Source organism: Montipora foliosa, chromosome 9 (assembly GCF_036669935.1).
Source record: "Montipora foliosa isolate CH-2021 chromosome 9, ASM3666993v2, whole genome shotgun sequence".
NCBI classification, from domain to species: Eukaryota; Metazoa; Cnidaria; class Anthozoa; order Scleractinia; family Acroporidae; genus Montipora; species Montipora foliosa.
Genome location: NC_090877.1, coordinates 3,502,457 through 3,514,956, shown reverse-complemented (window position 1 = coordinate 3,514,956; position 12,500 = coordinate 3,502,457). Strand labels below are relative to the sequence as shown.

At 39.6% G+C, this 12,500-nt stretch overlaps 1 protein-coding gene across 1 annotated transcript in view; it reads left to right on the top strand.

The window, feature by feature from the left end:
• Nucleotides 1-12,500, top strand: part of LOC137970598 (uncharacterized) — a 56,492-nt gene that overhangs the window by 15,725 nt on the left and 28,267 nt on the right. The window contains exons 8-10 of the mRNA XM_068817120.1: nt 2,498-3,344; nt 10,831-11,086; nt 11,685-11,870. Coding sequence (XP_068673221.1) covers nt 2,498-3,344; nt 10,831-11,086; nt 11,685-11,870 — 1,289 coding nt within the window. The remainder of the gene's footprint in view (nt 1-2,497; nt 3,345-10,830; nt 11,087-11,684; nt 11,871-12,500) is intronic.

Below are 12,500 nucleotides of genomic sequence, written 5' to 3'. Positions count from 1 at the left end.
GTAGCCCACTCTTGGGTTTGCATGCAATTCAGTCTGATTTGGATCCCGAATTTACATCTTGTTTATGAAAGGAACAAAAAAGTAATCTAACCGGCAAACGGCCATACAATCGATTGCCAATTGCAGGGTCATGGAAAACCATTCCCCTCTATTAATTATGGTGGAAGCAATGGCAAAATAAAATGAAGGCTAGATATGTCAGAAAATCCCCTAAAACAAGGATAGTTTAGACAACATTTTCGAAAGTGACAGCTAAACTTTAGGTCATGGAAAACTGGAAAAGGTCATGGGAAAGGACATGGGAAAGGACATGGAAAGTCATGGAAATTGAAAAGCTGGAGAGTACGAACCCTGAATAGTTATTGTACCAGCAGGGCCGAAACCCCAAGAAGCACCATAGGATCCCCCGCGTACATGTGCGTAGTGAGAAATGACGGATTGTTCGCTCGATGCTGTGTTAAAAATCTCGGTTTTTATGAGTGCGGCGAGCAAAGGATCAACGAAAGTGAATCGCAAAGGATCTCGCACGAGGTGAATTTTTGCAATTGAGCTAAGAAACCTTCCAGCGAAGCAATTTTTCAGCGAAACCATAGTCATTGTGTTGTTGTATGGCGTTGGGTTATGAAATGGTATGATATGGGGATGAGGTAAAGCAGGATATGACCGAAAATGTGAAGTCACAACGCCGTGTCATCAGTAATGTATTAATATCTGTCTAGCAGCTTGCGCCTTACGTGGCCTTAAAAGCGTGTATTTGGTATTTCTCGTGGGGCTTAGTACCTTTTAATCGAGATAGCGTTCTTTGAATCGGTTGATGCTGTCAGTTTCTTAGAATGATTTCTTACAAATCGTGTCTTAGAATCGTTTCTTAGATCCATTTAGTGATTTGAAAACCATTGTCATTTAGACAGCGTTGAAACTAATCAAGATTAAGATCTTTACAGCCATTGACGTTACTTAAGCAGTAACGAAACCGTTGAAGCTATTGGTACCTTCGAATACAGAAAACAGTTATTGGGCTTTTACGCTCTCTATTGGAAAGAAAGACCATTTCTAATGCGGCGGGTCTAAAACACAGGTCACAGGTCAGGTCAGGTCACAGGTTGCAGATCAGGTTGCAGGTCAGGTCAGGTCAGGTCAGGTCAAGTCAGGGCAATAGGGGGGGGGGGGGTATTTACATAAAGAAACAATACTAGTTATTTACTCTTTGTACTGTATCATGCTTCAGTTAACTGAACATCCATCGTTTTAGTGCAAATACCCCACCCCTCCCCAAATGACCTGTATGATGGGAAGGGTGAAAAAAGCGAATAACGAGAAATATAAATTAAATAAATAAAGTAAATTATGGCAGTACCCATAAGTCATGTCATCACGTGATTTATCTTGTGGGATTGAAAAGGTCAAAACAATAAGTATTAATTATGGCCGCTTGTGCGGCACATTGCAAAGAAAGTGATAGTTTTTCAACTTCAATAGCTTGAATATCGTCCAATCACATCGCTGCGATTCCGAATCCGCCTTAATCCGGATTTGCAGTATAAAAGGGCTGCGATTTTTTCTCAAGTCATTCCGTAAACTAATCATTCCAACTATGGACTGACATAACAAGAGAACAATATCAAGATGCGGTGAAATCAGGGCTAGACATTGCTTGGCATTTCCTGTATTGCGCTCCCACCCCAATTGCCGAGAGCACAAAGATATGGATATGATATGATATGGATTCGACCATGGATGCCTTCGACATTTCCGATTCATTGGAGATGGAAAATCAGGAATTAGGTATGGCTTTTTTTTTTGTCAATTTTTTTAATAAGCATGCCTTAATAATTTACTGGAAAACTCAGTGAAGTCTGCAATTTTTAAAGTGAAATTTGATACTGACTGTGGCACCTTTTGTGGCAGTTGATTTTTCATCCTTAACTTCATTTTGAAGCCGAAATTGCCCCTTTACCATCCATTATCATAGTGTTGCGAAGACACGAGCACGGTGACCCCCCATTTTTAATGGTTTTATTTACTCGTAAGAAGTACACAGAAAACATATTTTAAGGAGTCATATAAATGACGTGAAACTGCATTTGGAGCCTGGCACTGAGTGAAAGGTGATGGCTGTAGCGGTCTAATTTGCTTACATTTCTTTGCAAGATTTCACTTGGACTTTGCCGTGGGACTTGTGGGTGTTCAGGTTCACCCCTGTCTAATAAAGCAAGCTTGGGGTCGCCATATACATTCCTGCAAGTGTTTTGTTATTAAATTTTCTTTTCAAAATGTTGCCTATTATGTTTTTATTAGACATATCGAGATATTGTTGCAAACGAGGTTGTTGTAATAAATTTGACTGGTTTGGGCTACAGTGTTCTAGTCCTCGGTTAACTGGGTGCTCTTATGCCTTTTGCAAGTTCTTCCTCGAGTTGCTCGTTTATTTACACCAGCTGTCAGTTGTCCTACTTGTAGTTATCCTAATGACCACACGTTCTATTATTGTCAACAGTGTGGATATGTTAGACGTCGAGGCAACCCTCCGAAGCGTAAAGCGCTTTCCTTGGATCTCCCTGCAATCGACGACAGAATTCAAGTTTTCCAGCAGAGAAACCTTTCTTCTGCGTATTCTAATCAAAAGCAATCCCTTAAGGAAGAGCTTGAGAATTTTTTATACGCATTGCCTGGACGAGAGACACTCTTTGATGCTATTCCTTTTGATGTCTGCCGTTTTCGTGTCTACAATGATGCTATGGGAAAGACACAACCCCACCGCAATGGATGCCCCTATACTGGCCAGCGAGGCGTATTTTCTTGTCATTGTCCTCGCCGTCTATCCTATAATACAGTCGATTCTTACATTGGGAAGCTGCGATCCATATTTTCGGCCGCGGGCCGTCAAGGAGATTGGAACAGGTCGCTCCATTTGGGTAACCCAGCATCTGACGAGCTCGTTAAGCTTTACCTCAAGCAGGTTGCTGCTGAACAACTTCAAGCTCACGTTACTCCGAAACATGCAATTCCAATCTTTCCAGATAAGTTACTGTTACTTTCTTGCCACTTGGAGAAGCGTCTCTTACTGCCTAATCTCTCTCCTTCCGAAATGTTTGTTGTCGCCCTTGACCTAGCTTTCTTCAAATGTTTATTTTACGCTGGCGACCGTGCAGGAGATTTGGGCCTTGTCAAAACCCCTGAGATTGCCCGTTTTCCAGATGACAGTGGTTTTCTTTTTAATCACGTTTGGGGAAAAGCCTTGCGCGATGGCTCCTCAAATCTGTTCGGAATGCGTCGTCATCCAAATCCGGCCCTATGCCCGATTCGGGCTGTTGAAATGTATGTCGCTGTGTCAAGAGAGATTGGTATTGACCTTTCCAGGGGTTACCTGTTCAGGCCTACAGATCAGAGGGCTCGCATCGTTGATCAGCCCCTCACCAGTTCCACGGTAGAATCTCGTTTAAAGCTCTATCTTTGACAAGCTAACATGTCTCCTTGTCCTCTCCTACTACGCCTGTTTTACCTGTACTCCAAACTCCTTCTGGCCGCTTTTAGTTCTCTTCCCTCCTTCCCTTGTACTAACTTTTGCATCTCCGTTTGAAAAATGGCCGCCAGACCTCCGTAACTCAGAGGAGGGCAGGTAAGACCGGTGTAAATAGGATACTATAAAAGCTTTGTTCCCCCTTAGTGATTCCAACTTTCATACGCTCTTCGGTGATGCAATTTTCCCTTTCGTAAACAAGCAATGCCATTTGGACGAAAAAATTTCACTGTTAAGTTTGTCATTTGCAATTGAGGAAAAATACTTAATCTAGGACTAGAAAAAAAAATTAAAAACGATGTCGAACTCGGTTCAATGATATGCGAGGAATTGTACTTAACCTCTTCACTACCGAAGCTAATCCTAACGAGATGCTTCCGTGAAGCATACACTGGGTTGCCTGTGGTACGTGTTACAGAAAATCAGAAGGCCCTGAATTGTGTGGTATTGTACAGTCTCTGAAGAATAACAAATAAAAGAGAAGCAAGAAACATTGGCTTCTGGGCTGACATGTTGATAATTTTCAAGTTCCCTCACAACTTCTTTTCACCACAAGTTTTAAGCGCACCCTCTGAGCATCTGACAGCTTTGTAATACTAAAGTTCACTGAAGTCAAGTCCTATCCGGCGGGGTTAGTATCTGGATGGGAGACCAAAACAATATACCCCGTCAAAAAGCAAAAGCATCGGACCGAAAATACTATTAACGCTAACAAATGCGAACTCAGCAAGGTACAGATTTTGTTAGCTTGCCTTATGCAAAACAAATATTGATGCAAAAGTAAATAACTATTGATACACAGTTTTTAGAAAGAGCAGAAGGAAGTTTCCGGGACGGTCGATCGAGAATAAAATATTTACGACATGAAAACAACATTAATTTTGAACCGTGAATATAGAATATAAACAGTTGCGATCAGCGACAAACATTTTGGGGGATTTTTGCTACGTTCAAATAAATCGCAAAATCGAAAGTGACATGGCCGGAATTCAGCGGGCGCCGTGATTAAGTTACCGAGGCATGTTTACTCGCCAAACAGTGAAGCGTCTGTGTCAAATGATGGCAAGATACCGGGTTATTGTAAGTTTCATTTTCTGTCAAGTGTTATAAAGTTTGACAATAAAATAAGCGAAGTCAAGACAAAGATCACAATCGCCCAACTCTTAAGGTTGACCATTTGTTTATGCGAAGTCAAAATGTACCCTTCAAGACGCGTACGACGTTATTTATCACCAGGTAATTCCATCATTTTGGAAATAGCAGCTACTTTATTATTCATCGGCGTCACAATTTTCCACTGATTTTGGGGCTCATTTTGTTTAAATTCAAGCACGCTTCCTACAGGCCTGTGAACCCTTCCTGCTTACAGAGCAATACTAAACCTTAAGCTGGAAGATTCAATACACAACATGATATTATAATTCACAAAGACAGAAAATACCACAGAATCCTTTTCCAGCGAAAAATTTATTGAAACAAACAACATATTTGCTCTTAGAGGCGAAAACCTCATCCTATTTCATTGCGTGCGTGAAGACAAGAAACTCAATCGTGTCAAATTACCATCTACTTCAGGTTTCCTGAAGAACCTTTTCCTTGAATAACAAGAAAATGCCTTACTATTGCCGTAAAAACCATCAAGTTAAACTCGCATATCATAAAACATGATGAATTCATAAAGGCCACCTTTTCCAGTGAACAATTTTTTGAAGCAAACAATATATTTGCTATTAGAGGCAAAAACCCCTTCTATTTCATTACGTGCGTGAAGAGAAGAAACTCAATCTTCTCAAATATGCGCAATATTGCAACAAACAAAATTTCAGGATCAAACCGTTTCCATGAAGAACCTTTTCCTTGAATAATGAAGCACAAAATAGACGACAAGCTTTCTTTCAAATAATTCTTGGCTGTCACATTTCCAATTATTTTTTTACCTGAAAACTGTGCAGAGTTGATCACAGATCCACGTAAGGTGTTCGATTCGTTCTCTGTCTTTGTTGAACCCATAAGTTACCAGAGAATTTTCCATTTGATTTCATTGTTCTACATAACAGCACACTTGGTAAAACATTAGAAATACAGCTCACTTTGATTTCGGCTCAACGGGCGATAGATTGTTGTCGAAGTCCATTACTCGTAGCTTTTAAGGCGTCGCCAGGTGTTTGTTTTTCACCGCCTGCCTAGTTTATCCATCTGACTTTCCATTATTGAGCTCCATAAGGGTATATTTTGTTTAAGGTCCCACTAAAACGCCATTCGCGTCACATGACTTTCGACGCCATTGCAGGTTAAGTTAATAACGATTCTACTGTGTCCACCAGAGAAATATGGGCATTTCCACTACTCTCTCGATCCTAAGAAAATACGTGCAGAAGGCTCTATGTACAAAGACACCGCTTACCAGGGGAGTGACAGGCAAGACTTTAACCGACACGGAAAAAAAAATTAAATTAAAAAAAAATAATTAAAAAATTAAAAAAAATTAAAACGAACAAATCCCACCCACTTTCCGACTGGGATTGCCATACTGGCAACCCAGTAACAAATGATTGAAAGCTAACCGATAGAAATCATGGCACACTATTACTATGCCGGTGAGTGCTATAATAGCTCTGACTAGAGTCACTAAAGCAATACGATGGCGGTGCCTTGGTGACGATTTGGTGGTGGCGAGATGACCCTTGGTTGTGAGTCTTCCTGGTGACGAGGTGACCATAAACCACCAGTTGTCGACTTTCCTCTTCTCATCCTGAAATAAAACTGGAGTTGACCAACGCTCCACTCGAGAAAATCTCCGGAAGTCATATCTTCCATCTAAGAGAAAAAAGATGACTGGAAAAGTGATAAAATCGACTCCAGAAGAAATGTTTTGACTCGAACAACGAAGCGTCAATTGCTCGAAGGCTGCCCGCACTGCGGCATGTTCATGATACATTTTCTCCATTTCACGGATTCGAATAGCTTCTACACAACTCATAATGGTTAATAAGCATAGAATCAAACACTCCCCTTGATTTGATCGAGAACCCTTTATGACAAATGGTAAATTTTCGTTCACAAACCATCACAACAATTGTCACAATAAAACTTTGATCGGTCACTCTGGAGCACAGATTACGTAAAACAAAAGAAACAAGAGACAGAAAACAAAACAACTCCAAATAAAGACTGGTCCCAATTGACCAAAAATACAATGCTTTCCGGTACATGCAGAAGGACCCTGAAGTCTGTACATTCATCATGCATTTTATCCTGATTACCCAGCATGCACCATTTTTCCGAAAGGGTCTATAGCACTTAAATTCTAAACAACCTTGAATCCGAAATTTCCAACCTACAAAGTAATAAAGCATGTGGTCTCTATTCCTGCCCAGTCAATTTATTGAAACTAGCAAAACACATCGCTTCCGAACCATTAACCAACATATTTAATCAATCTTTCTACTTGGGAATCTTTCCAACGAGTAAGCTAAAATGTGCTAAAATAATTGCGATATATAAGAACGAGGATGACACATTGCACGAAAACTATCGGCTTATTTCACAATCTACGACAAGATACAGTCGAAGCTCTCACTGCGACCACTCTCGTAAGTGACCAGCTCTAGTTACGACCACCAATGTAAAACCCCGTTTTAAATGTCACTTAAACTCTCTAATTGAAAGCTCTCGTCAGCGACCGTTCCCGTAAGCGACCGCGACCACCTTTGGGATTACCCTACCGGACTTTCTGATTGTTTTTAAGCTCTTGCAAGCGACCACTCAGAGTCTCATCTATGTATGCCAACGCTTTAATAAAATGACAACCCACTGCGCTGAGCATTTGAAAGAATGTGATCTGCATGACAGACCTGCACCGGCCTCTCTTTTGTACCGGTTTGTGGTTACAGGTACTTATGAAACCTTCAGTTCATAATTTTGCTTTAACGAGCATGCGCTTGAAGGATTTACCCCTCTTGTATGATGTGTAAAAAGTTTTCTTGAATGTATTTGCCAGCAATGGCTGGTTTTCAATAAAACTCCAGTTGCGCGTCAGTATTGCTTGAAGATTTGACACTGCTGTGTTGTATGTTGTGACAAATGGTAAAATTTTCTCGGTGGTTTTGGCCCTTTGTTTAAGAGCCGACTGTCTTCGCGAAAAGTTGACCTCAGATAGCTTTCTCTCGATAAGCTGTTTGGGGTAGCCTCGCTCTTCAAGGAGGGCTTTGAATGTTTTGGAGTGTTTTGGCTGGGCATGTCTGGTAAGGATATTTTGGAAGATGTGAGTGAAAGTAAGAAGTTCCCGACCGTTATCTTCAGTACCATCAATAAGAATTTAGAAATTCCAGAGACTCTTGCTGAAAGCTTTCATAAGTGACCATCCTCATTGTTTATAATTTTGTCGCTTACGAGAGCCCATTCTCGTAAGCGACCAGCTCTAGTTGCGACCACTTTTTCGAATTCCCTGGGTTGTCGTTTACGAGAGCTTCGATTTTATTTAAAAAAACTTATGTGTACCAGACTTATGAAATTTGTTAAAAAGTGTAATTTCCGACTTCACGATTTGTAATACGGCTTTCGCAGCAAGCATGGTACATGTAGTCCATGACATTGTCAACACTATACTCCAAAATATAGACAATCGAAAATTATGTTTTGGTATCTTTATATTTACAATGCGAACACTCTTTACAATTCAAAACTAGTACTACTTACAATATTGTACTTACACTACTTACAATACTAACACTAATATTAAGATACGATATAGTTCCGCTCCGTACGAAACGCTTTTATACCAAGCAACTCCTTCATTATCACATCATCTGTATGTAATCATATACAGAATAAATAAATTAAGGTGCCGGTTGTATTTAAGTGGACATGAAATGTTTTTCTTATACCTCTTTTTGAAATTCAGGGTATTTAAAGTAACGGTCTCGAAAGGAAGGAAAGCGACAGTTGTTATCATGACTTAATATCACCCGTAGTTAATAAGCAAAATCATTAAAGAGGCGTAGGTATCGTTCGTCTCTTACTATGTTTCAACACTTTGTTTTAACTTTAGTTTATTGATGAAATCTGGGAGGAGCAGGGCGTCTTCCCTTAACTCGCATTTATAGCCGGATTAAGTATCGCACGAATAGCAAGGTGTACTAGTTGAAACGTTTACGCATGTTGTCTTGATTATTGAGTACACCGAAGAGAATTTCTCTCCGTCCCGGATTAAAGTTAGTCTTATTAGTTTCATTAAACCACTGAACAATGTTTTTAATAAAATGTTGCGAGAACTGACAATGAATAAAGGTATGATCCATGGATTCTGGTTCACCCGCAGTATAGACATTCCCAGTCTGCCTTCAATCCAAACCTGAAAAGTTATTTTTTTGTGACTGTCGTTCTATGTAAGAAAAAGCCAGTGAAATTCCCTTGATTTCATTGTAGTGAAATTTAGTTTGACTTCAGGTTCAAGATAATGTTGAGTTGGATTCAAATTCACTTGAGCTTGAGCATAATTTCATAGCTAATGCTTTGGAAACAAAATTCTTTGGAATAGCATGGATGACCTGATAAAATTGCAGGAAATTTGTTCTCGTCAAGCCGAACTTGTTTTGAAAACTTTCAAAAGATAGAAATTTACCATCATTGTCCAAAAGGTCATTGATGGTCCGAATACCTTTAGCGAACCATTCTTTATTAAATAAAGGTTTTCGCCCAATCAGAATTTCTTTATTATTGAACAAGGTTATGTCTCGATTACTGGTTAAGTCACTGTTATACAAAGCTTTCAGGTCACTGAAGTATTTCAAAATCTCCTTATAAAAAGTTTATAAAAGTTTGGGAGTTTTTCAAAATACTTAACATCATAGTTGGAGTATAAATTGTAATCCTCCATATTTGTCGAAGAAATAATTATGGACAGATTTCCAATTCTGATGTCCACCCCTTAAGAGTCTTGGAATCCATGCTAGCCTTAGTGCCCTTGATACCTAGAATCAAAAAGTCTAACACCTATACAAATCTTGACATTAAAGATTATATGTTAAATACCTTGGAGTGGTGAGGGATTCCATGCAATCTTTCATGGAAATATCACACATCCCGCGTCGTCTCTTACTTGTATTATATAGCTCACTAATCAGCCCTTAATATAACTTACGATATCTGTGGATGGGGAAATTGCGCTCAGATCTATCGGAATAAGATTTTAATTTTACAGAAAAGGACTCTACCTCTTATTTATTTCGGTAAATTAAGAGAACATGCTATTCCCTTCTTCATTAAATCGAATTGCCTTCCATTACCTAGCCTTGTTCTTTCGTGATTGTAGCTACTTAGTGTATGATATCTATAAAAAAAAGTGCACCAATTAACATATTCAATTTACTAAAACAAATCGCATTCCATAATTATAGAACAACATCTATCTCGAATTAACGTTTTTGTGTTAAGTTAGTTTTCTAGAACGGACAAAATGTTTAGTTCTTTCACAAGATTTGGAATTCAAATCTGGAACTCGATTCCTTACTCAATTAAATTACTAGTCCGACTTAATTTACGAAACAAAATCAAGGATTTACCGCCAGATTTCCTGCATTCTGAAGTTCCCCGTCTTATAAAGCTTTTCCCTAGACTATCATAACTTCTATAATTGTTAACGTATCACTATACAGACAAGTTGCTGCTGGTTTTATGTTTTTCTATATTTTATTACTGTTCCTACATTTTTTACTTCTTTTTCTTGTATTTATAACTATATATACAGTAGTTGTTAACTTTGTCCTGAATTATCAGTTCCCGCCTCGCTTAGCTCCAAGCTAATTTGCGGAGGAAGATCGATTGAATGTAAATCATGAAAAAATGTAAAATAACGTTGTTGTCGTTGCTTTTCTTGTCGTATCGATAGGTGATTAATGTATTGTTTTTAATTTTCTATGCTTTCACTCTATGGGTTATTAATGTGCTCTAAACAGCAACAACAACATCAAGACTCTTAAAATTAACATTTTTTTGTAATTTTTGAGACCAACTCGTGGGGACTTCCCATGCAGTCTTTCAAGAAAACCAATTACCAGCTTTTGCAGCAAGAAATCAACGATTTAAAGGCCCTTTTACAATGGAGACAACAAAATGTCGTGTCTCCACATTCTCAACAGACCCCACAGTGCTTGTGTGTTTTCACATCTATGTCCCCATAATTGCGCGACGGTGAACGCACAAACAAAAAGGATTTCGGGAATTCTCAAAAACGCACGCGATTATTTCAATTTAATCAAATACATCCCCGTTAACATCCAATTTTTCACTCCTATCAACCTTTTTCGTAGGGTTTGAAGAGACGTACAAGGCTTATTTCACGATTCCCTACTTCGTCTTTTTACGGGAAATGATTAGCTACTTGGCCCTTGTAGCATTGCATATTGCAATTTGTCTCGAATCATCGCAACTTTCTCTCAGTGGCCTGGAGTGGGCCATCTCGGTATTCTTCTGTGGGCTACTATTGGTGGAAGGAAAGCAGATTGCGGACATTGCGCGATCTGAGGACAAGAAAATGAGGCTAAAAGAATTAAAGACCTATTTGAGGTAAATGACTAAATTTTTGTGCTGTTGTTGCTGTGGTTATTGTTGGTGTTACTATTGTTAATTGTTCTTTTTAGTCTAAGTGCCATTGTTGTTGTTACTGTAGTTCTTGTGATTGTTATTGGTTTTGTCGCTGTTGGAGCTGTTGTTGCTGTTGTTGTTGCTGTCGCTGTTTGGGATGTTGTTGGTATTTCTGTTTTTGCTATTGTTGTTGTTGATGGTCTGAGCCGTCGTTCAGACAGATCTCTTTCTCTCAGAAGTATTAGTTGAGGAGGGTGGCATGCTTTCTGCGGTTGTTGTTGCTGTTGTTGCAGTTACTGTGGTATTATTGATGTTGCTGTCCCTGTTGTTGTTTCTGTTCGTTTGTTCTCGCCGTTGTAATTTGAAAACGACAAGATTATTATCTAAAAGTCATCAATCGTCCACTCCCTTACAGAGATCGCTGGAATTTGTTCGACCTTGTTATCCTATGTATGTTTTTCTGTGGGATACTCCCACTGAGGATAGTCACGTGGGCGTCATCCGAATCCGTGTCAAACAACCAGACCCTGGAGGTTGCCGGGTATCTATACGGTTTCAACACAATGCTGTTAACCTTCAGAGCTTTTGGTTCCCTTCTTGAGGCTTTTGAAGGAGTTGGTACCATCCAGATCGCTTTATTTCAAATCATCAGAGATGTAGTTGTCGTTGTGGTGCATTTTGCTGTCATCACAGTGGCGTTTTCAAGCACAATAACAAAGGTTTTCCTGGCAAGCACGGGGGTTCAAGACGACCCCAAGAAGTACTCGTAAGTGGCATTGTTTCTCAGAAATCAGCATGAATCGGTAGCAAAAGGGGATTTTTAATCTCAACGGGGATGGGAAAACAAAGCAGTCAGTTTTTTTACATGGCCTCGTTCGTTTTTAACATTCACCTTGTGTGATGTCTGTTCTCAAGACGAAATCCCGATGCAAAGAGATGCTGAAACGCTCACAATTGCACAAACGTGTTTTGTGGCGCCATGTTCTCTGAGCTCCCTCCCTGGGTTTTGCGCGAGCAGCCAGTTTCACTACATCTTGCATTGCCGATGAACCAAAGAAGGCACGATTCTAACCTAGGAATGCCGTCTTAAAACGGCTTACGACAGGCTTTTTCTTATTAAAATAGGAAGCCGTGCTACTTCTGTCTCCAAATTCGTTCGATTCTTGTCGGTGATCTGGCCTTTTCGAGATTATTCGTACAATAATTATATGCATAGAATAGCTCATTTTCTGTAAACTGTGACTGAATTATTCAAGCTGAACTATGCACTCGAGTAAATGAGTCAAGAACATAATTAACTGACTTCCCCTTTGACGAATAAGATAGACTTTGCGTTAGTCAGAGTATGACCTTGGAATTAGTATCCCGTTTGTGGCACGCATTCTTTCTGATTCCC